Below are 27,017 nucleotides of genomic sequence, written 5' to 3'. Positions count from 1 at the left end.
GCAATCAATTGAAATCGATTAGTCTGCATGGCGCAACGCTGCATTCCTTTGTCTTGTATCAATCCATTTATCTGACTACTATGGCGACTAGAAGGTGGCCGCCCAGTTACGTCTTGAGCCACTGCTGCATCAAGCAGAAATTATTGCGTCACACAATTCCTAAAATGGACTCGTTTGATGCAGATATTGAGCGATTTGGAAACGTCGGCAGACGGATAAATGAGCGAGATGGCGCCGGACGCCACCGTCCTGCATTCATATCTCTTTATTAGCATCACACCTTGCGGCAGATACAGCGTCATTATCTGTCTTCAATTCAAAGCCAACAAATGGGATGACGAGCCAGAAGAGATCAGTGTCAGATTCAGTCCTGGCATTAATGCGATGCCAAGAATGTGTCTGTATGTTATTAGATATGGTGGAAATCTATCTATATTTCCTGCCTTGTCCTGTTACTCACTGCCAAGTTCTGTGCCTTTGAACTTGCGAAATGAAAGTCAGTTACAATTACCAAGACATAACATCTAAACAAAGACTAGCATTTGGAACTTTCGAAAATAGACTACCGACAAATTGTAACAAGCAGAGACAGAGAAAGATTATTGAAGAGATTACTACCACAGAGGTGCCAACTATTACGAATTTTCGCCATCTATTATGATATTACGGCCAAAGAGAAAATTATTACGAAAAACAAAATTATCACGGTTACTCTAAAGTAGTTCCCATTTTGAATTTGCTTTTTCTTCTACATATATTAACAGTTTGATTCTATATAGATACCATTATGCTTCACAGGGACTTTTTTTCTAAGATAGTGCGTAAAGTTGCTTTTTACCCACTGTTATCAATGCTTCTATCAAAACCTAAAACAATCTTCCAAAGAGGTGGGCCTGAGCATTAACTGTGACAAAACAAAGACTCTGACACAAACACATTCAGAATGTCCAATGACCCTCAGCATTACCATAGATGATCACAAAATAGGAAGAGTGGACTATTTTAATTATCTGGGAACGATAATTAACAACAGAAATGATGAAAACCAGGAAATACAAAACAGAATACTTAAAACTAATCGTTCTTATTATAATCTTTCACCCATGTTCAAATCTAAACAAATTCACCAAAATACCAAAATGAGGCTTTACAAGACAATGATACGCCCGGTATTAATTTATGGATGCGAAACATGGGTTATGACCAAAAAACAGAAAACATAATCAACAATTTTGAAAGAAAAGTGTTAAGAAGAATTCTCGGACCCGTTAGAGATAATGGGATCTGGAGAATGAGATATAACAAAGAAATTTACAATAGATACAAAGATTTGGAGATTTCAGTAATAGTGAAATTCAAAAAATTGGAATGGGCTGGACATGTTCAGAGAATGGACAATTCAAGCATACCGAAGATGGCTATGCAGGATCAGATATATGGCAAAAGACCTATTGGAAAACCTAGGAAAAGATGGAAGGACTCAATCAAGGAAGATTGTCAGCAGCTACTGAAGTATAGGAATTGGGAAGTGAGAGCCCGGGATAGAGAAGATTGGAGGCAGAGAATCAAGAAGGCCAGGGCCTGTTTTGGGCTGTAGCGCCAACGATGATGATGATGATGATGATGATGATGATGATATTATAAATGCTTAAAGTGAACCTTTAAAATACTAGTGCGTAAAAAAGTAAGTAATCATTTTAGACAATGTTATTCATTTTACGCACTGAAAAAAAAAGGGGGGGGCAATATTAAATGTACAAATTCCATTCAATAGAAATTGATCTTTCATGATATAAATATTAGTCTACACGTAACACCAATACAAGTAACTAACAAATTTAACTTTCATATTTACATTTTAGCCCGTATTATTCTGAAATTACATATCTGTACTACTCAATGCAACAAGATTTAGCATTCAACTTTTCCTAACCACTTTGTTGATTGTATGGCCGGTTTAGACAGCCATGAAATCGTGATCATGAATAAAACAGGCTGTAATTCCATGGATATTTATTTTTTAATGGTTCTACGTTTAGACGATCGTAAAATCATGATCTTATAACAGTTATTTCCAACTGAACAACCTTTGACGCCGGAGCGCGTTTCCCCTCTCGAAGCAGAGCTAGAAGAGAACGTGAGGGAGGCTAATATTGCGTCTCCGCTATTTAAACATCTTCATTCCTTCCACTGCCACTCCTGCTTTGCTGTTTTAGCTATGCTTCCTCTCTCAAAGAGCTCGAGAGCAGAGACGTGTGACGTCACAAAACCAGCAGTTGGAAATACCTGTCTTATAACCTCTACAACTGAAATATTTATTTAATGTAAATTTGTGCTATAGGTGAAAAAACATTGTATAATACACAGGGCCAGGTATTTACAGAGATTAATTTTATCATTTGCGTTTTTTAATATTGGTGTCGGCGGAGATTGTTGGAGATTGATTTGTACTCTTGGCGGAGATTAATGGAAATTTTGGAAAATACAATTGTTTTGGAATTGGTGTATTAACTCAGTATGAATATAACTTTCCAAATAATTTACATTAAAGATTATTTGGATTCTGGTAAAGGAACAGTATGGCCAATAGACAATATTTGTTGGATTGAGACTGTATTCAACAAACATTCATTAAGAATGAAAAAACTTGGAGCCCTCAAATTAACACTTCCAAATTATTAGCGAAATGTTGAATTCTCCGTCTTTTGAGTGCACTAATGTAATCAGAACACTTGGAATACCATGTAATATAGCTGCTTGGATATATAACAGATTCAAGTGGGAAAAAAATCCGAAAAAAAAACTCAGAATATGAAATTCGCTATAAAACGACGCAATAGTAATAATTCGCGAATGTGTTCATATTTCGCTATTAGAACTCTATTTCGCGATTTGTCGCAATTGTTTTATCCACATATTATTAATCAGAATCACTTAATTGGTAAAGATTAGTAAAAAAATCTGTTTATATATATATATATATATATATATATATATATATATATATATATATATTATGTCGTGATTTTCGCGATCTCCATAAATACCCGGCCCTGATGTTACATTGTCGTAAAGTTATCTTTTTGGCCCTCGTGTACTTGTGATACGAGGCTTCGTCTTACAAATTTTACACTCGTGCCAAAAAGAGGACCTTTACGAATTTCTATCATAAATAGCTATTATTTTTCGATATTAATTTCGTTGTTATGGTAACTGTCACGCTTGTACACATAATCGTTGTTATGAATACAGACAAAAATAATTTTTACCGTGGCTTTGCCTTTACAAGTTCGTATTGGCCTCGTTCAGTGCTATTATGAATGCAGTAGACCATATCCCACTGCATTGAGAAAATTCCGAACGTTTCATGGATTGAGAAATGGACCATGCTCTGTAAAGACATTTTGTAAATTAATGAACAAATTTGAGCGAAGTGGCGCAGTTACCATTTCTTTTTTAACAACACGGTGGTTGTCATATTTACCTTTTTCGTTTATTGTTTCTTCTTGTTAGAATAAACTCCCCCACTTCTTTACGAACAAATTGTTGTTTTTATTTTTGCAGAATCTAAAAATTTGCTAAAGCTATGGCCATTTGAAATTCAGAACTTATTTTAGAATAACGTTACACATATACAGTCCTTCCCAAAAGAATTTTTTTATTGAGGATGAATTTATTCAGCATGCAGCAGTTGTAGATATTTCATAGAGAAAAACATTTCATACTCATCTACTGATTTAATTTATTCAAAGATCCCCAAACATGGTTAATGAAGCTGAATATCACAGACTTGAAGAAAAATTTGCAATACGATACTTTTCCTGAATCAAAAAAGGATCTAGTATACCTACGAATAGAGCCAATATTTCAGATCCCAGAAATTAAAGTGGATAAGTGAAGTATAAAACATTTTAAAGTTGTGTTTACAGTGCTACAGTAAGTGTGCCTCACAGCGTCTCTCCTACGGAAAAAGTCCTCAGTGTTGTGTGAAAAAAGATCAGACAGAATTCAGACTTACATTAAACATATCACTGGTATCACTTTTGATCCAGAAAATCAAGCTAACATCACATAAAAAGTATGCGCCAAGAAGAAATTTGCAGAAAAACAGCTGCTAGATGCAAAACATGCAGCGAAACATTCGTTTTCACAGAAGTGACAGGTAACGTGTTATATTATTATATGCTTCACCTCTGACTTTGCCAAAAGGGGGGACACACGCACTATAGGATTACTGGTGACGCATTTGGTACTTCTGCTTCTAGAACAGGCAGGCCGAAGCCTGTTCGAGGGAAGAAGAAAATAAAAAAGAAATTCTGTAAGTCAATATTTGCGAAATATCTTAATGACGCTGACCTTTCGCATATGACGACACAGAACATAACAAGACAAAAGGAAAACGACAATAATGTGCGAAGGACATTTTTTGTACGACAGCTCGTGCCAGGATATCCACTGAGGCTCTGAAATGTATTTTGTTTTAATTTCGCCTTAACCGATCAACTTTCTCGTTTCAGCTGCCCCATAATTATCCATTTTACTGCGTTCGGAGAGAATCATTTTTAGTATTGTTTCTTTATGAGGGTTCTTTGGAACAATCGTAAAACTCGAAGAGTTTCTACATAAACGGCCAATATCAAATTTCGTCAACATTCTTTTTCAAGACGAACTCTCTCATGGTAATAAATTACACAAAACAGCTGGGAAAACCTATCGCTAATAACTCATTTCGAGAAGTATGTACAGACATGGAAAACAGAAACAAAACACTGAGGCCGAAGTTGTTATTTACAAATCATATACGAGATTAAATGAAAATACAGATGAGCGTCGACAGCGAGAGAAATTATATTACACTATATTCGTACGTAGCGATAATATAGTCAACTGTCCGAAGACAGGTCTGAACCTCACAAGTGATACACCACTTATGAGGCAACTAGGCCAGTAGGAAATGGGGTAGGGGGCCAGTTCCTTTCCCCTTCCATTGCATACATCGCCGACTAGTTACATATTACACTAATCAGACTTCAGATGTATACAAACAATTGTTCTTCCTCTGACACAAATTGTCAAGTGAGATGTACTGCCTTATAATAGATGTAGTCTGCATATCAGACAGAACCTTAATCAGAGGTAAGACATACACACATACATACATACATACATACATACATACATACATACATACATACATACATACACACACAGTCCACACCTGTGGAGTAACGGTTAGCGCGTCTAGCCGCGAAACAAGGTGGCCCGGGTTCGATTCCCGGTCGGGGCAAGTTACTTGGTTGAGGCTTTTTCCGGGGTTTTCCCTCAATTCAATATGAGCAAATGCTGGGTAACTTTCGGTGTTTGACCCAAGACTCATTTCAGTGGCATTATCACCATCTCATTCAGACGCTAAATAACCTAAGATGTTGATAAAGCGTCGTAAAATAACTTAAATAAATAACATACATACATACATACATACATACATACATAGAGTCCACACCTGTGGAGTAACGGTTAGCGCGTCTAGCCGCGAAACAAAGTGGCACGGGTTCGATTCCCGGTCGGGGCAAGTTACCTGGTTGAGATTTTTTTCCGGGGTTTTCCCCTCAACCCAAATATGAGCAAATGCTGGGTAACTTTAAGTGCTGGACCCCGGACTCATTTCATAGGCATTATCACCTTCATCTCATTCAGGCGCTAAATAACCTAAGATGTTGATAAAGCGTTGTAAAATAACCTACTAAAATAAAATACATACATACATACATACATACATACATGCGTGTGGACATTCATTATTTGTGAAGTGCCACACACAAACATATAATACAACATAGGCATATCACCAACGTGAACGGTCAAACAGAATACTTGTACGCAGCATCGAGGTTTTGTTCATCCCTGCGCAGATACCGAGGTCCCTGCAGGTATCTTCAACAAATGCGACTCTTTTAACCTGCCAGAGCGGAAGTCGGCGCATAAAAACAAAAACAAAAGCTGGAGAATTTGGGCCTGCCCATGGCCCACTATGATTGCGATATTAATATCACGCCGCTGCGTCGGAGTTGGCAACGAGCCACTCGCTTGTTTTTGACGCGGGGGACGATGACCCTCGCGGGGGGAGGTGCGGTAGGGTACATTGCTCTCAATGTGGCATTGTTTGGTCGCCACGGGGCACCAGACGCATTGTTGCACCGTGCCTCAACAATGACAAATCTCATCAATGGAAACAACGAGGGGTTGAAACCTAAAATCCGAAGAAAATATGAACTGCAACTCGGATGAATTGAAACCGCTAACGTGTAACAACGGCTGAACTGTAAAATGATTTCATGATGAAAACAACGAAGTGAAGAGTGACGTAACAATATAACAGACCATTGAATAGCTTCCTTCAAATCTGCTAATGCTAGGTAAAGAGCGTGCCCCCATAGAAGTTTGTGTCATCCTTACTAGGGACCGTTTTTTGGCCCAGGGGATGCGGAGATGAGGTTAGTTGTTTACAGACTATATTGACATACATACATGTTTGCGCGTAACATAGATAATATCAGGGAACACTTGCATCTTATTTGTGATGCAGTTTACGTTCTATTCATGATTGTTCGCAGTGCATTCTAGTGATAAAGACTGATACTACGATCGCCTTTCCTAAAATTTAAATTATTAATTAATTTATTTATTTGATTTGTTTTTACTGGCAGAGTTAAGACCATAAGACCTTCTCTTCTACTCAACTAATATAAAAATACACAGCAAATATAAATTACATCAATATGCAAATTCATGGAATAATAATAATATTAATAATAATAATAATAATAATAATAATAATAATAATCATAATAATAGTAATAGCAAATTGTAGATATGTTTAGTTACATGTAATACGAAGAGTTAAACAATTACAATTTAGTGTTAAAAAAGATAATTTGGCCCAAAGAATGTTTAACGTAATGAAGGAGAATTGATTATTAAAAATAAAAATATTCTACAGGAGTAATATTTAAAGGAAGATCATATTCTAGAGACGAAAAGAAATCTTTTCTACAACCGGCTTTTGAAAGTAACTTAGTCAATGCTTGGCAGCTCCTTTACATTATGTACACTAGAATACACTATTTTTAACTGCTATTTCCACTATCAAGAATGTAAGGAGTGGATCAGGACAGCACGTTTGCACATCTCCTTTTTATGTTAGGTTAGGTTAGGTTCTTTTCAAACTGAAATGACGAGTGAAGATTTTGTCACAGTTAAAATTACTTTAACCTAACCTAACCGTTTAATATGCATGTTTTTTTTAACAAAGCAGGGATATCCAAATTGTATATTTTAAATTCTTACATATTTTTCAAGATGCTCAGGAACACTGGAAATATAAGATAAAATACTTTCAAAGCTCCTTTTTATGTTAGGTTAGGTTAGGTTAGGTTAGGTTAGAGTAATTTTAACTGTTACAAAATCTTCACTCGTCATTTCAGTTTGAAAAGAACCTAACCTAACATAAAAAGGAGATGTGCAAACGTGCTGTCCTGATCCACTCCTATTACAATGCGCAAAACTGTACGTAATAGTATAAATAACTTTTGATCAACGTAGGCCTACATTTGTTATGATAGCGTAAATGGTAAAAATAGGGTATACTAGTGTATATTGTGTAAATAATTTAAATTGTAAATATTAGTGTAATTGTTGAAGTGCCCGATGTATTTGTTCTGCTGAACTTGACCAAATATTCGCGTTAGTAGTAATTCAAGTACTTCTATTGCTAGATGCACGCGCATCGTCCACTTAAAAATTCCAGTAATACTTAGTCTTGTCCCTAATTATTACATACTTCATCGGTGATATTATAGACCTCCATGTAGATTTGCAATTCATTATTATTTTGGAGGGTCTTTATGTTGCTATTCTTGAAATGTGTATATTATAGGTCATAAAAAACAATACCGGTATTTTGATGCCGTAAAAAAATCGATTTCAAGATTTTCTCGAAAATACGCGTTTATAGCATCCCTAATAAGTATCGAGAAAGCAGCTTTGAGCAGGTCGTCTGTCTGTAGTCTACACCTGCCTCTAGTTTGTCCTAAACTTTTGGCCAGATTTGGTTCATATTCAGTAACTAAGAGGCCATTTAGCACCAAATTCTGATAGAATCTACCCGGAAACTAAATACATTGTCCTTTGGTGAGAAGTTAACCGATTCAGCTGACAGATTTCTGTAAGAATTAACTTGACCCTTATCGCCGTCGTGATGGTCACATTCATCAACATTTTTTTTTTACACGATGGCATGAAGTTCTTGGTTGTGCTGGCGTGTCACAGCATCTATGTCTATCCAGTTGAGTGACCAATAACCAGGTAAGCAAACATTTAGGCTCAAGTTACCAGGGTTATATGTTATTGTTAAATAAAGAGTTGCAGTGAATACGTTAAAACGTCCGAAGTCTACAACACAGATCGTATATCGTTTACAGGTGTACATTTCTCTTTTCTGGAAACAAAAAAACGGAGAAGGATGAGTGTATTTCTCTACTGTATATCCCCTTAATTTTACTGTGAAAGTAACTTTTGTTGTTTATTTTTTACAGGTATGGAGCAAAAACATTTGTTTCACATTAATGATATGAAGAGTAGCTGGAGGTAAGAATAAATTATTATGTTTGTAACGGTAAATATAAACGGTTTAACTCGGATTTTCTTGATGCTGGTCTAAAAATGAGTAAAAAAAAAATATTAAATTATAATAGCTATGAAACAACTTTTCGTATGCTGTACGAGTTTTTACAGTGCATGTAGAAGGACGCATATTCATTAGACCTATTATTAAAAACCAGGAAACTCACTCAATGGTCTGGTTTATCTTTTCAGAAGAAAAGGTAAAATATAATTTATTTTTTATTTTTTTTCACAAAGAAACATCTCTAAGCTAGGAATAATAATAATAATAATAATAATAATAATAATAATAATAATAATGACAACATAAGTAAATTTTGTTTTCCATGACTCTAACAGTTAACTCTGCCTTTTTTTTTTATTCGTAATACAGTATTGTTTATAATTTTTGTACTTCAAAGTGGTTGTAATGTAAGTGATAAAGTACTACTTCATTTACGTATTTTTAAATTCGAAGTTGAGAAAAGTTATTGAACTTGTTAGAATGTTTGTTTCGACATCCCTTATTTATGTGGGAGGAGTATGCATGTAGTTATTGTAGTAATAACTTTAATGTTGCCATTAGTAAAACATGCTAGAATATTAACTTTGCCTAGTTCCTTTTAAAATTAAAAAAAAACTATATATATATATATATATATATATATATATATATATATTTAAAAATAAACATATTATAATTAATAACTAATTTCACTATAATTATAAACATATAATAATTCAGTAAACATTTCAATAAAATTCTTAAATAAAAATAAATTTAACTGTGTCCTACTTATTATGAACACATGTACTTCCTATGTTTCACAATGTGAAGAAGACATTGCATATTTTGTCGGTCTGCAAGAATTGTAAAGAAGAAGTAATTGCTTACATTATCGGTATATTTCACAAAAGGAAAAACTGCTTATATTGGCGTTATGTTTTACAAACAATGTGAAGAGGAGGAAGAAATTACTCATATTTGCGGCATGCTTTAATAATGTGAAGAAGAGTAAGAAACTGCTTATATTGACGGTATATTTTGCAAATACCGTAATGTGAAGAAGAAGAAGAAGAAGAAGAAACTTTTTTATATTAGTGGTAACTTATATTTTACAAATACAGTAACGTGAAGAAGAGGAAGAAACTGCTTATATTGGCGGTATATTTTACGAATACCGTAATGTGAAGAAGAGGAAGAAACTGCTTATATTGGCGGTATATTTTACAAATACCGTAATGTGAAGAAGAGGAAGAAACTGCTTATATTGAATGTATATTTTACAAATACCGTAATGTGAAGAAGAGGAAGAAACTGCTTATATTGACTGTATGTTTTACAAATACCGTAATGTGAAGAAGAGGAAGAAACTGCTTATATTGGCGGTATATTTTACAAATACCGTAATGTGAAGAGGAGTAAGAAACTGCTTATATTGACTGTATATTTTACAAATACCGTAATGTGAAGAAGAGGAAGAAACTGCTTATATTGACTGTATATTTTACAAATACCGTAATGTGAAGAGGAAGAAACTGTTTATATTGACTGTATATTGTACAAATACTGTAATGTGAAGAAGAGGAAGAAACTGCTTATATTGACTGTATATTGTACAAATACCGTAATGTGAAGAAGAGGAAGAAACTGCTTATATTGACTGTATATTTTACAAATACCGTAATGTGAAGAGGAAGAAACTGTTTATATTGACTGTATATTGTACAAATACTGTAATGTGAAGAAGAGGAAGAAACTGCTTATATTGACTGTATATTGTACAAATACCGTAATGTGAAGAAGAGGAAGAAACTGCTTATATTGACTGTATATTTTACAAATACCGTAATGTGAAGAGGAAGAAACTGTTTATATTGACTGTATATTGTACAAATACTGTAATGTGAAGAAGAGGAAGAAACTGCTTATATTGACTGTATATTGTACAAATACCGTAATGTGAAGAAGAGGAAGAAACTGCTTATATTGACTGTATATTTTACAAATACCGTAATGTGAAGAGGAAGAAACTGTTTATATTGACTGTATATTGTACAAATACTGTAATGTGAAGAAGAGGAAGAAACTGCTTATATTGACTGTATATTGTACAAATACCGTAATGTGAAGAAGAGGAAGAAACTGCTTATATTGACTGTATATTTTACAAATACCGTAATGTGAAGAGGAAGAAACTGTTTATATTGACTGTATATTGTACAAATACTGTAATGTGAAGAAGAGGAAGAAACTGCTTATATTGACTGTATATTGTACAAATACCGTAATGTGAAGAAGAGGAAGAAACTGCTTATATTGACTGTATATTTTACAAATACCGTAATGTGAAGAGGAAGAAACTGTTTATATTGACTGTATATTGTACAAATACTGTAATGTGAAGAAGAAGAAGAAGAAGAAGAAGAAGAAGAAACTGCTTATATTGACTGTATATTGTACAAATACCGTAATGTGAAGAAGAGGAAGAAACTGCTTATATTGACTGTATATTTTACAAATACCGTAATGTGAAGAAGAGGAAGAAACTGCTTATATTGACTGTATATTTTACAAATACCGTAATGTGAAGAAGAGGAAGAAACTGCTTATATTGTCGGTATGTTTCACAACAATGTCAAGAAGAGGAACAAGGAACCGTACACATTATATTATCGGAACGTTGTAAAGAATAATTTATCTCTGAAAGAAATCAGATTTTTTTCACATGAACTTCACTTGGAGGTCAGCAAATAGTACCGGTAAATCGTGAGCAACACGCTGTTCAAGAGCCCAATATCACGGTTGTAAGAGATGGAATCTGCACTCTCGAAGGAGAATTCGGTACAGGATGCACCAAGAGATTATTGCAACGTAATCTCAAAACATCGCGATTAAGAATATAAAAGGAGTATCTGGGATTTCTAAACCACGAACAAAAGACGAGCTGCGTCACAAAGTTTATGTTTCCAAGGCAACAGATGGCACCGGAAGTGAGCAATATCGGAAGTCACCCGCTCCCGATTTCTCTGAAGCCAAGAAAACACTCAAATGATGGAATAATTATTTATAACAGCTGGATGAGTAAAGCCACACGGGACGATTATCGTCATTCTGAAAACATCTGTCGAGCGCTCCGTGTAATCATATCGTAACATTGTTATAATCGTAACATCGTCCAGTCGTCTCTTGCTGTGGTGGACACAAGTGCACTTGTCAGTGTTCAGTTGTTAGTGCTACAGGTTGTGTGTGTGTTTAGAAACAACATGTACTATAAGGAAGGATACATTTAGTGGATTTTAACATATCGGAAGAAAATGGATATGATTCCTGGAGATTATCCGAGGTTAGTCTCAACTTTAATCCTATTCCGAACCAATTATACGTTTCTTCTAAATTAAATTGTGTATTATTCAAAAAGGTTATAGACTTCACTTTTTACATTGTTGTTTAAGATAGAGTTCTGCGTTTGATTACCTAAAGCCTCCAAGCAATCCGCAACAGTGTAGGTATATACAGGAATATCATTTTATTTTCACTTCAATTTTAATTGTGCCTGAGTTTTTTAATGTACTTCACTCCCACCCACCTCTACTAGTAAACTTCCAACCGTACTCCATACAAAACCAAGGCCACGTATGCAGTCAAAGTAAACAGTACTGAGTTAGTGAGCATAGTACGTTCCAGAAATACGTTCGTGTTTTCCAGTGACGAAAGAGCTTTCAATATTGAATCATATTTTCGCACAGGTACTGTCGTTCATTTGCCTACGTCGCATCCCGCTTCTGCTTGCTCCTCTGTAAAGACTAGTGGCTGGGCTGTCTTAGCTCTTTTCTGAAAACATTAATTTCTGTTAGGAATTGGACGTATATGCAATGTACAACTGTTTAAAAATAACTTAAGTAAAAAGGCCTCGTTAAGTAATTAACTGTCACGTGATTTCCCCCCTTTCTACGACCCTGCGACAAAACCACTTCGACGGACAATAGATAGCATGTCTGAGTAATTTTATTTGTGAACAAAAATTGAAATATCAGGGCCGAAATATATGTTATACATTTCAATATAAGCTCATTTTCAATTGTGACTATTCAAATTTCATTACTTTCAATAACATATATTATTTACTTCTAAACTGATTTTCACTTTGATAAAATATACTACCTATTTATTTTAAAAAGTGTAATTTAAATATTCAAACTCTGTAAATACGAGAAAAATAATGAGCATTGGTTATTAATTTTTGAATGAAAAATATATTGTGTTTAGTCAACTGTCCGAAGACAGGTTGGAACCTCGTAAGTGACATCAATATGGAATCACTCGAGGAAACTAAGCCAGGAGATAATGGGGTGTTATGAAAGAAAGAAGTACCGGTAGGTCTATCTAGAATCGAGATGCGTTTTACTTATTGTCAGAATAGCTAATCTTCTCTTACCCATAAGGTGGCCTTAAATAAATATTTAGTTTGTTATTAAATCTACGTGATAGTATATTTTGTACCGAGTATTATTCTCACTGTTCAGTGCAAACACAGGCAGACACACGAATAAGCATATGTAAACACACGAAACGGAGCGGGGAGACGAATCAGAGCTCTCTGTACAAAGCGAAGCTATATGATCCATGTAACCTAACTTGTACTCTAACCAAACGCAGGACGCTAGTCATGAATACGATTTCATTATGTTTCGAAGATTGGTTGTACTTTGCCTTGCGGTGAGGAAAATACAGGGCGAAAAGGTTAGCTACTATGCTATGTTCGTTCATTCGTAGTGTTCTCTCCTAGGGTAGGTCTTTCACTGCAAACCCAGCATTCTTCAATCTTTTCTATTTTCTGCCTTCCTCTTTGTCTCCGCTTATGATCCATGTATCTTAATGTCGTCTACCATCTGATATCTTCTTCTGCCCCGAACTCTTCTCCCGTTCAGTGCATCCTTCAGTAGACGTCGGATAATGTAAAAATGGAAGGTGTCACTTGAGTTGAACATAGTAGAATTCTAGCATTAAGTTCAAAAATGAGATTTGTCAAATGGCTAGCCCCTCTTCTTCTAACAAAGTGTTTCACGTATTTCGAGATTCAGTGTTAAAATGACCCAGTACCCAACATTCTGGGAGTGAGTTGTGGGAAAGTTAAGATGACCTCATTGAATAGTGTGTTTGTTACTGAGGTGACAGCTTGTTTATAAATATAACGTTGTACTTTAAAGGGTGTATAAAAATAGTAATTTTCAATTACCGACCCGGAGGAGAGAGAGAATTAGGAAGAATTAAAGTATCTAACGATTTCATTTCGCGTGTCGAAACTGACCACGAGATCTAGAATTGTAAAGATAAGGATGGTGATTATGATGATGATGATGATGGTGATGGTGATTATTATTATTATTATTATTATTATTATTATTATTATTATTATTATATTCGATTTACTTAGTTATATCAATATAACCTTTTTTCTGTGATGGAATACAGAATGTATCGTGTGATTAAACTAGTAATACTGTTGGATTTGTTTGCTTATCATAGCTTTTCGAGGCCGGATCAGGCTACTATTGCCTAATTATGCGTCCTATGCGTCCCGACTCGTCAAAAGGCCCAATCCTTGAAGAAGATAAAGTTCCATTTCACTCTCCGACGATTACCTACCATCCAGTGAACAAATCACTTTCTATCCGAGTTACACAAAAACATCGTTACATCATATTCAGTTACTCGGGTATGAAGCAGACTTTTGTGTTTGCGACAATAACATTTCTTTTAACTCCTGTCATTGTATGTCATAAAGTTGAAACATCGTATGACTTTTTCTTTGTACCTCCGACCGTAAGAAAATACTTCTAGCTTTTAGTGGTAACAATAATTACCCTAGTTCAAATATCGTAGTTGTCACAATTTTCCCCATCCCTCAAGACAAACAGCCCCGGTCTTCCCCCTCCTCCGCCTCCTCGTCTTAATTCTCAGGGCAGATCATCTGGAGGAGAGGGGCAGCGTGTGTGAAGTGTTGGGTGCCACAACACAAAGAAGTCTGGAGAAGACGAGTGACCTTGGAGGGACTGGAGCTGGAATCCAGACCTGTTCTGCTGGCCTCCAGCACGCACACACCTGCTCCATCACCCCCGGCAACCCCTCGTGTAGTTTGTTCTCATCCCAGGCTAATGGTTGTCCCGATGCTTCACTTTCCCACTGTGATGGTGGATAAACAAACAAGACAGAGTGTCATTTGGAACTCATTCTGTATGCGTCTTTACACTTTAAAGGGGCTTATAGACTTCAACCTTTGTGTAACAATATTTTACGATGCAGCCGTTTCTGAGGTGGCGGCTTCCAGCACAAAGAGCAGTGGCAATCGATCCCAGGTGGATGACGTAATTTTTATGATGAAAAAGCTGGAATGAAGCAGGTTTATCGCGCCATTCTCACTTTGTTATTACTGAATTACCATGCCACCCTAGTCGCTGTTATCTTCTTCATTGATGTCTATGTTAGTCACCACCGTCTCATCGTAATCACTAATCACCATCGTCCAGTTGTCTTCGTCACCACCCTGCCTCGTCGCTTTCGTCATCATCATCGTCTCGTCACCTTCGTCATCACCATCGTCTCGTTTTCTTCATCACCACAACCGTCTCGTCGCCTTCGTTACCACAACCGTCTCGTCGCCTTCGTTACCACAATGGTCTCGTCGCCTTCGTTACCACAATGGTCTCGTCGCCTTCGTCATCACCATCGTCTCGTCATCTTTATCAACATCATCGTTTCGTTGTCTTCGTCACCACCCTGTCTCGTCGCTTTCGTCATCAACATCGTCTCGTCGCCTTCGTCATCACAATCGTCTCGTCCCCTTTGTCATCACCATCGTCTCATTGCCTTCGTCATCACCGTTACCCCGGCTCTTTTATCACTATCATCGCCTCGTCGCTTTCGTCATCACCATCGTCTCGTCGCCTTCGTCATCACTATCGTCTCGTCGCCTTCGTTACCAGAACCGTCTCGTCGCCTTCGTTACCACAATGGTCTCGTCGCCTTCGTCATCACCATCGTCTCGACGCCTTCGTTACCACAATGGTCTCGTCGCCTTCGTCATCACCATCGTCTCGTCGCCTTCGTTACCACAATGGTCTCGTCGCCTTCGTCATCACTATCGTCTCGTCGCCTTCGTTACCACAATGGTCTCGTCGCCTTCGTCATCACCATCGTCTCGTCGCCTTCGTTACCACAATGGTCTCGTCGCCTTCGTCATCACCATCGTCTCGTCGCCTTCGTTACCACAATGGTCTCGTCGCCTTTGTCATCACCATCGTCTCGTCGCCTTCGTTACCACAATGGTCTCGTCGCCTTCGTCATCACCATCGTCTCGTCGCCTTCGTCACCACAATGGTCTCGTCGCCTTCGTCATCACTATCGTCTCGTCGCCTTCGTCATCACTATCGTCTCGTCGCCTTCGTTACCACAATGGTCTCGTCGCCTTCGTTGCCACAATGGTCTCGTCGCCTTCGTTACCACAATGGTCTCGTCGCCTTCGTTACCACAATGGTCTCGTCGCCTTCGTTACCACAATGGTCTCGTCGCCTTCGTCATCACCATCGTCTCGTCATCTTTATCAACATCATCGTTTCGTTGTCTTCGTCACCACCCTGTCTCGTCGCTTTCGTCAACAATATCGTCTCGTCGCCTTCGTCATCACCATCGTCTCGTCCCCTTCTTCATCACCATCGTCTCATTGCCTTCGTCATCACCGTTACCTCGGTTCTTTTGTCACTATCATCGCCTCGTCGCTTTCGTCATCACCATCGTCTTGTCGTCTTCGTCGTTACAATTATTTCGTCGCCTTCGCCAACAACTTCTCCTCGTCATAAACGACATTATTGTGTATTCGTCAACGTCATCGTCGTCTAATCGGTAAATTCGTCATCGTCTAGCCGTTAATGACATCATAATCTAGAAGTTAATCTCATCATTATATAGTTGTTAACGTCATCACCGTCTAGTCGTTAATGTGATCAACAATCGCCTAGTCGTTACTGTATCAATAATCATCGTTCGATCTTTCGTGTAGTTATCATCATCATAATCTAGTCAGCGTTATCATCGTTTAGTCTTTCGTCTAGTCGTTAATGTTATCGTGTAATAATATACACTTAATCGGCCGATCGTCAGCGTCGTCATCGTTGTATGTCCGTCATCATCGTCTAATCGTTAATATCATCACCATCTAATCGTCAACGTCGTTATCGTATGGTCGCTAATGTCATCATATAGTCTTTCGTATAGTCGTTAATATCATCGTCTAGTCGTCAACGTCATCATTATCTAGTCTTTCGTCTGGTCATTAATGTGATCACTATTTAGACGTCATTTTCATCTCTATTTCAATATCAAAAGCAGTCATCATTGGCGCAAGTTTTCAAAGTATAATTCTAACAGCTAATATATAACCTATTTACTAATGGCGAGCACTTGACTTCCTCCATTCACCCAAGCATCTCCATTTACTGTGCGAAGCGCCGAAGCTTGTAGTTCTTTCATCGCCACGAAGGCGCTGCTCTTGGTGCATTATAGGAAGCGAACTACGTAACACCGTATGAAGATTATGATGATTCATGGAACAATGGTACAATGCCGTTAAGGGAACGATAGTATCACGCGAAAACTTACCACTAAACATCACCTTTGCCCATCACAAATTTCAGTTGGGTCCGCCGAGATTCGAACCTGGCTTACCAGCGAGAAATGCCGAGGCTATAGTCGTCCGGCTAATATCTAACCACACTTTGTACATGAAAGTTAGTGTTTGCTTGTATGTTTGCAATTTTGTCGTAGACTAAAGGGTATTCTCAATCATAAAAAGTTTCGACCCACCCGATGTCTTGAAATAAAAGAAAAAGAAGGAAGAAATAAGAGAAGTAGGATAAATAAGAATGTTCTATTCCGAGAGATAATTTCAAGAAAGCAATTTGTGTCTACCGTATCAAGTCTCGTTTCTCGGAAATGGCATTTCGTAGAAAGAAGATGAATGTAGATAGAATTTTCGGTCTTTCACATCCTTCCAGCAAGTCTCGACTGTGACTGATGATTCATAATAGATAGGCTACTCATCAACATCATTTACATCTGCTCAATTAATTTATTATTTTTATTATTTAGAAAAAAGTATGTTTGAGATTATTTTAATACTTTCCTAAGCCTAATGTCTGTCTGTGATCTTGTCTTAGCTTTAAATTAAACGTAAATATGTCTTACTTGTCAAGACAAGATATTATGGCGATATTCAGGGAAAATGTCTAACAATAATTTCTGAACTTTTCTTTCATAAAATACTCATGTTTAAAAATCCTTAAATTATTTGAAATTGTTTTAATAGTTCCAAAATAAATTCATTACAATTATTAATAATTACAATATTTATTTTAATTTATTTATTTTGCTAATAATTGTAACATAAAATACGAGTATAAGTAAACAGAAAAAAACCTTAGCTCGCCCCTGAAAGAGTAGAACTCGTGCTCAGGGGCGGATTCCTGAGCTGAAATTAAAAAGTATATATACAATTTGTCTTATGTCTACTACGCAATAAGAATATATAAATTTAAATTTACAATTTTTCAATTTTTATAAAATCCATACATAACTTTTTAAATTTAATACTAGAACTATTAGAATTGACAAGATTAGGATATTTAAATATAAATTTGTTATATATTCTTGGACCTAAATTACTACTATGAAGCCCACACCTGTGGAGTAACGGTCAGCGCGTCTGGCTGCGAAACCAGGTGGCCCGGGTTCGAATCTCGGTCGGGGCAAGTTGCCTGGTTGAGGTTTTTTCCTGAGTTTTCCCTCAACCCAATACGAGTAAATGCTGGGTAACTTTCGGTGCTGGACCCCGGACTCATTTCACCGGCATTATCACCTTCATTTCATTCAGATACTAAATAACCTGAGATGTTGATACAGCGTCGTAAAATAACTCAATAAAATAAATAAAAAAAACTACTATGATTAAATACTGTAGCAGTGTTGCATTTCGGTTCAAACAATCCTAAAGAATTCATACCTTTTATTTCATAACTACGAGAATACAATTCAAAATTATTTCGATTTTTATGTATGAATTTTATTAATATAATAAATTTGTCTTATTTTAAGAACATTAAAGTCTGAAAACAATTTTTGAGATGGAAAATCAATAGGTTTATGAAGACATATTTTAATTTTCTTCTTCTCTAATAAATAAAGTGGATTAAAATTGGATTTAAATAAGCTAACCCATCCTATAATTCCATATATAATTACCGATTGAAATTTTATCTAACGCGTGCAATTATCGCAGTAGATAATACAATTTATAATGTGTACATGGATATGTGTGTATCTATGTGTTGTTTGTGCATTAAGTATCGGCATTTCTAGTTACAGACACAGCTGTGAACATAAGACCTGAGCCAAACATTGGTGTGCGCATTAGATCATGATAACATCTCCTCTATAACGGCTGGCTTCCCCTCTGCGCACGTTCTAATCTTCCCAGTTACACTTTGTTTTGTGTTTGTCCTTTGTATGTTGCGCTATGTTGATCACATGACTAAAGAGCTCCGATATTTATGAATGTCTAATGTTAGTTCATAATCCTTACACAATTGAATAACAGCCTAGTAAATACAGTCACGGAGCTTCAGTTGTGAGGGTGCTAGGAACAATAGACTATGCCGGTACTATTCCGTATTGTCTGTAATGAGACGATATTAGCGATCCTAGTGGTTAGCAACTATCTATGGATGCATATTTACTACGTATTGAGCTTCATGACTGTATATACTAGACTGTGATTGGTTCCATGTGCCAGTTCTTAAAAAGATCATTATTATGATGATGATAATGATAAAAGTATACAGGTGCTTATCTAGTAGAAAATGGAGCATCCCTAAGCATTTCAGAGCAAGTAGACTTTTGTGCACCGGTGATGAAATGAGTTGTGTGACAACTATGCTTCCTGGCTAAGCATGCCCCACCATCCGTCATACCAAAGTCATACTACGCATTCCTCTCCATCATTCTAATCTGTCGTTCCTCACAGATCTATACCTACGAGGGTCGTCAAAAAAGTAATGCCCCACATTTTTCTAGAGCCATTAACAAAGACATAAAAGTGTATTTCTGAGGACTTGACAGCTGATATTTCCCCCGCGTGTTTACCGAATTGCTAGTCATTTTGACAGAATGGCTGAGCTATAGTGGACTGTTAACCCTTAAATTCGCAAAGTATCCTGTAGGATATAACAGGTTAATAGGCTATATACTATAATTTTAATAGAACAATAGAAAAAAATTGGTAGGAAAATTAAAATTCCATAATAGAGATAAGATAAGATAATAACTGCCTCCCATTGGAGGTAGCCCAGAAGGACTCAGTATACTCTCCTACATGAATTTTACAATATTAAATGTTTACATAAATTTTGTAGAAAGAAAATTAAAATAAACATATATGAATATAAAGTGAATAAAAAAAATTAAACAGAGTGAATATGATGACTCAGAATTTGGCAAGAGCGTTTCAAAACTGAAGTTATGATGTCAGCAGTAAGTGTCTGTGGTAGTTCAAAAGTCTTCCTGAAGCTTTCAAAGAACTTGGGAATCACACCACGAGCTCCAATAAGGAGACCAATCACCTCAATGTCTTCAAGCTGGTATTTTGCCTTGAAGTAATCAACTGTTGGCAGATAAATGTTGATCTTTTCTTTATTGACATCCTCCGGCTGGCTACTCCCCGTTTCAATCCTTATGGTAGGATCAATTATATATCCTTTCTTGGTAGTCTGGGAATATGCTATGATGTCAATACGTCTGGAGGAGCCATTAGTAGCAAGGCAAAAAACTTCCTCTTCTACTATCCAAGACTTTTTTCTTAAAGCAGTTGCAATTAAGGATCGAACATGATGGTGTCTGGCATTTCGGAGGAGTAAACCTCTGTTACACTGACCTTGGACGTGGGCAAGGGTTTCAGTCTCCGGGCAGCATGTCTGCACCGGGATCCGTCCAAAGAGCGACCAGGTACTCCTCTAACTGCTGCTAAATTGGCATTCATTTTGAGGCAGGTTACCCATTCAGATGTAGATAGTCCAGACTTATTAAAAATCCAGGCGTTGGCTTTAGGTACTTGGCTGTACAATTCTACACCTCTGCCTCTTCCAGGCATTACTTTCCATGATTCGAATTCTGCATTTCTTAATTCCTCTCTTAATTTCCTAGTCACAGATTTACGAAGTTCAACTGGACAAGGGAGACTTAGATGTTGAAAGGAAGAATTAAGTTCAGACATCAAAGGTCGCATACTATTTACATAAGGATTTTCATTTAATATTAAGGTGATGCAGATGTTGCAGTGTTACAGAAACGCTTCCCATGATGCTCTGACCAGTCCCAAACCTCTGTAGTTTTTGCTTGCATATAACATACTATAAAATATGGACATTGCCATGGTTGTTTTCTTTACAGTCCGACACGGTTTAATAAACTGGTGTGAGAAATGAAGTTTTGCCAATTTAAGGGTTAAAATGCGTCTGTTGCATGCTAGAGCTGGGGACGGAGCGAGTAAGTCCGTTGAGTTACTCGGTTCTATCGGTTTATATGCTTGGCAGCAGAGCACCGAAATTACTCGCTTAACCGTAGCCGTTACCGGTCAGTTCAAACGTTCAAACAGAGTTCACGTGTTTTACTTAATTCTAGCAGACAACAACGTAGGTGCTGCTGTATTTAAATATCTGCTGCAGGACAAATTATTTCCTTATCCCCAAGGCGGGCTGAAAGGCCTCTGGTATTGAAGAGGAGTTCATTCTATTATATGACCTGTCAAGTGGACCTAATGAACACTGACAGTCTGAACATATTACTGTACATAATAATAATAATAATAATAATAATAATAATAATAATATTACTATTATTATTATTACTACTACTAATATTAAAGTCCAGATAACAGAGAAAGTATGGAATTGAACGGGTTAAATCAGCTCCTTGTTTATGCGGATGACGTGACTATATTAGGAGAAAATCCACAAAAAGTTAGGTAAAAAACGGGAAGTTTACTTGAAGCAAGTAAAGAGATAGGTGTGAAAGTAAATCCCGAAAAGACAAAGTATATTATTATGTCTCGTGACCAGAATATTGTACGAAATGGAAATACAAAAGTTGGAAATTTATCTTAGAAGAGCTGGAAAATTTAAATATCTTGAAGCAACAGTAACAAATATAAATGACACTCGGGAGGAAATTAAACGCAGAATAAATATGGGAAATGCGTCTTATTATTAGGTTGAAAAGTTTTTATCATCCAGTCTGCTCTCAGAAAATCTGAAAGTTACAATTTATAAAACAATTATATTACCGGTTCTTCTATATGGTTGTGAAACTTGGACTCTCACTTTGAGAGAGGAACAGAGGTTAAGGGTGTTTGAGAATAAGATGCTTAGGAAAATATTTGGGGCTAAGAGGGATGAAGTTACAGGAGAATGGAGAAAGTTACATAACGCAGAACTGCATGCATTTTATTCTTCACCTGACATAATTAGGAACATTAAATCAAGACGTTTTAGATAGGCAGGGCATGTAGCACGTATGGGCGAATCCAGAAATGCATATAGTTGAGAGGCTGGAGGAAATAAGACCTTTGGGGAGGCCGAGACGTAAATGGGAGGATAATATTGAAATGTATTTGAGGGAGTTGGGATATGATTATAGAGACTGGATTAACCTTGCTCAGGATAAGGACCGATGGCGGGTTTATGTGGGGGCGGCAATGAACCTTCGGGTTCCTTAAAAGCCATAAGTATTATTATTATTATTATTATTATTATTATTATTATTATCATTATTATTATCATCATTATCATCATATTAGAATGTTTGATTAATATTAAAATATGATAAAAAAAAGAAGTACATTATATTTTTCTTCTATTTGTGTTTATTGGATTTGTGTTACCTCATCAGTCATCATTTTATTTGTATTTATTTCTACGAATTATGTTACCTAATTACTTTAATTTATCAATAATATTACTCTTCACCAAAGAGAACATGATTGTATTGAAGGCTAGTAATGTTATAAAATAAGTAAGCATTATGTTCTTCAGTTTAAGATTCCACTTTCTATTGATTATTTTATCTACTTTCCGTAATATTAAATAATTATGTGTGTTATTTTTAAGTGTTTTAGGCAGCGCTTCATGGAGCCCGTTTCTTTCTATCTTATTTTTCACTTAGCTGCGGCGTTTAACGTTTACCTCACATGCTAATTTATTAGCTGTTAGTATTATAAATTATTTTATCAATTTTATTTCATCTGTCATATACAACAACACTGAAAGTTAAATAGGCCTTTCATACAAAATAACTCCGCAAATAGTTGTAATCACGCAAATGAAATTTGCAACCGCCATTTTGCAATGAAGAAAGCACTTTTTTCTCGTCAATTGGCAAAGCGAAAGCGCTTTACTACAACGCTTTTAAAACACGCTTGGTTTCACTTTCAAAGTACGTTCTAAAATCGACTCAATCTATCTAAATTTTAAATCTGCCGCCACAAATTTGTACTCGGTTCAACCGAGTAATGACGTCACAGTAACTGCTCCGAACCGAACCGCTACGTCCCCAGCTCTATTGCATACTCACGTTACAAGCAGCAAGTAGTAATTGGATTTTTGGTTCTGGAAAACGAAAGTGTTGTACATGTAGGCCTATCAATCGTCTTATTCTCGTCAACTGGAGAGAAGAGTCTGAGCGGCTTCGGTTCCTCTCATACAGATCTATGAGTAGCCAAGAACTCACCACCACTGACATCTACCAACCTTTAGACAAACCGAGAAGAACATTCATTGCGGCGGGTGGCGGCTTCGACGTCACGATAACACAGGAGACACCCTATTTTTCGGGATGGAAGATCCCTAAGAAAAACCCTCAAAACCTTGGCTTTGTCCACCACAATATAAATCTGCCATCGCCAAGATTTGCACTCTGGTCCACGGACATCTTACTCCAGCGATTTGATAACTGTACTACGAAGACTGCGATGATGATGATGATGATGATGATGGTGATAAGTGATAAGTGATATCCTAATATCCTAGCTTACTAGCATGTACACGTCTTCTAGCAAAAGATGGACTGAAAATAATAGCAGTGACCAAAGAGACAAACATAATTGATTGTAATATACATAAAAAGAATCAGGCAAAACGATTTTTTAATATAGTTGAAACAAGATAAAGAGCTGTTTTAGACCAGAACAGGAACAGGATGGCTTGAAAATGACGATGTGTTCTAAGAAAACCTATCCCACTGCTGTTTTGTTCAATAAACATTTCAAATGAACTTCCCTTTCGTCGCGTCAGCTGTCTGAACTATGGTTGGGCCTTCTTTGTTTTCTTCCTATGCACTAGTGGAAAGTCTCAAGTTCCTTATCCTGAAATTCTGAGTTTTATCATTAACCACACGAATAGATCTAGGCATATGTCCGACTACTTTACTCGCAATTTAGGTCAGCCACACTTTCTCCTACATGCCCCTCCTCTAATAAATTTCAAGCCATTCTTCTATCTCCTCTAAATTAAGTAACCAATACAATTGAAACAAAAATGTTAGTATTAGCATTTAGCAATAGACTCCAGCATTTCCATACTTGAATTAAAAAAGCAAACAACATCTGCAAATTAAAGTTGTAATACATAGCACAAAGCACGTCAGCATCCTGATTTTGGACGTAGTATTTAATATTTAATACATGAATACAATATAGGCATAATTCAATAACTTTTGAGTCTTAGAAAAATACGTTTACTAATGAGAATTACTGTGTCCTGCCTAAGACTCGCGTTACGAAATGCGCTCGTTCGAGTCCTCATGGAGGAAGAAATTTTCTCATGAAACGTCGGGCAGTGTATGGGACGGTGCCCACCCAGCATCGTGATGCACTTGGGGAGCTACGATAGGTAGAGAAATGCGGTACGAAAACCAACTATAACGACTGGAAGGATCATCGTGCTAAATATGATACCTCCATTCTGGTTCGATGATCGTCCACCTCTGCTTCGGCATGTGGAAGTAAGGTCAGTGCCGGCTGGTCTGTCTGGGCCCTTGAATGTCTGTAGCGCTACGGATTACTATTATTATTATTATTATTATTATTATTATTATTATTATTACAAGGGGCAATCAATAAGTTTCCGAACTGCCCTGAATGTAGGGAACACACAGGACATAGTAAATGGAGAAGTTATCTAGAATTAGGGAAAGTCTGGAATCTATACTAAATGCATCACTTGAAAGTCGGAGAAGAAGACTAACCATAAGGCGTATATGGGAAGATATCAGGAAAAATTGAAATAGGTCCTTCACATGTTTGCATAAAATCACGTGTAAGGGTAGAAACTCAGTTCTTAAAGACAATCTGACTCTGTGTGATAGACTGACTCAACAGACATGGAAGCAATGATCTTCAGTGACACACGCATGTGAGTTTAACGGCACAATAAATACAAATGCAGCTCGGAAATATATTGATTGCACCTTGTATTATTGAAGATAATTAGGCCTACCAGAGAAAACACAATGAATTGAAAAATTCTATCTTAAATTTGGACTGTTACAGTTTCACAGCCACGAATATAACCCCAAGAATTAAAAGTGTTTAGACTTAGACATCATCATATCCACTTTAAAAAATATAATTCTTTAACCCGTTCTGTATTCATTTTCAGTAAAGAATATGAACAAAATTTAGTCATTAAAATTATCGGAGCTCCTTTGTCAAGTGGTCAGCATTGTGCAGACTGCGAGTACGATCCTACTTCAGTATTTCTAGTAGAGAGGCAAATTTCGATATCCTTGCTGAAAGTCAAAACTCTAATGTAGGCTACTTGATTTGTAACCAGAAACGTTACCCCTGAACCACAGCGGCGAAGATAGTTATCCAGTCCTATCGTGTAATACTTACAATGCTACAGATGAAAGACCCAATGAAAACATTTGTTTAAGATTAAAATAGCTATACGAACAACATATTTACACTAATAATGATGATAGTTAATTTTATATATCGTACGGAAGGAGAAAGCAAAGTGAGCCAAATTTAGGGCTGCATTTTCACAAACACAAACACACACACACACACACATACATGCAGTTTATATATAGGCCTACTCTTACCGAAATATTTATGTTTGACAGCTGTGACCCCTTTTACGATTTCTCGTTTGTACTTTCTAGTTAAACTCCGCGTGAGAATTAGATATCGTTTGCTATGCTATTTTGCAATTGTGTAGCTTTGGTGACGACGGAAAAGTATTTTTATGTATTTCTAAAACGCATGCTACTTATCATTCGTTCTTCTTAAGAATTTTCATAGGTTCCCTGGTTGATTGGTTCTCAACACCAAGTACTGTACTTCAGAAATAACGTATGTCATTGGTTCTTCTCGACTGGTTTCGGTTGAATATAATACTCTTTATTAAATACAAGTGTGTAAAACTTTCAGAAATTTCTTTGTTGTTAAGGAGGTCTGGCTCTGGACTTCGTAGAGTGAGAGTGATTGTGGAATATTCGTGGAATGACAAGAGGGGGAATGTGAGAACCCCGAGAGAAACTCCACGTGTCCGCTTTGCCAACGACAAATTCCTTCATAATCCAACCGGGGGTCGAACTGGGTTAGCCACGGTTTAAGCAGAGACGCTAACCACTCGGCCATGGATGAGACTTCGATTTAGTAGAAACACTCCATTTTCCCTTTTGTACCTGGTGCATTTTCATCAGCTGGTATTATTGTACACTAGACTTTCCAGCGCGACTTATAAGTTTATAAGTCATGAAGTTACATGGAGGGACGGTATCATCCCTCATGTACTGTAGCCCAAGTAGACTTATTCTATAATGCTGCGAGATGAGTTGCATTCCAGATCCTCTATCCGCTGCATCAGATGTTCATACCCAGTCTTCTGTAACCTTAATGATAACGATCTTGTGTGCCTCACATTTTTTGATAAATATGTAGGCCTACAGCTATTTTACATAAATTCGTGAAAACTTAACATGATACATGTTATATACCAAAGACGAATATTACAAATGGAGTCAAATTATTACTTCTGGAATTATTATAACATACTGAGTGTTCAGTTCAAAGTGTGTCATGGCTCGCTGTATGCCGTCATGTGGCTAGCCGATGAGCCTAGAGAATTCAATCTTCCTACACTTCCACAAAGGCGTATTACCTATATGCCAGAGAAGTTGCCTGGCAAGTACGGCGTTCATTCTGAAGAGTACTTACCGATACGTACGGTAACGCCAGTAGTGGCAG

At 36.8% G+C, this 27,017-nt stretch overlaps 1 protein-coding gene across 1 annotated transcript in view; it reads left to right on the top strand.

Moving 5' to 3' along the window:
* The window catches only part of LOC138692915 (uncharacterized), a 235,279-nt gene that overhangs the window by 90,803 nt on the left and 117,459 nt on the right, over window positions 1-27,017 (top strand). Inside the window, exon 2 of the mRNA XM_069816267.1 lies at window positions 8,595-8,646. Within this exon, the coding sequence (XP_069672368.1) occupies window positions 8,597-8,646 (50 nt within the window). The 5' untranslated portion in view covers window positions 8,595-8,596. The remainder of the gene's footprint in view (window positions 1-8,594; window positions 8,647-27,017) is intronic.

The sequence above is a fragment of the Periplaneta americana genome, chromosome 17 (assembly GCF_040183065.1).
Source record: "Periplaneta americana isolate PAMFEO1 chromosome 17, P.americana_PAMFEO1_priV1, whole genome shotgun sequence".
Classification (NCBI taxonomy): Eukaryota; Metazoa; Arthropoda; class Insecta; order Blattodea; family Blattidae; genus Periplaneta; species Periplaneta americana.
This window is presented reverse-complemented; position numbering and strand designations above follow the sequence as displayed.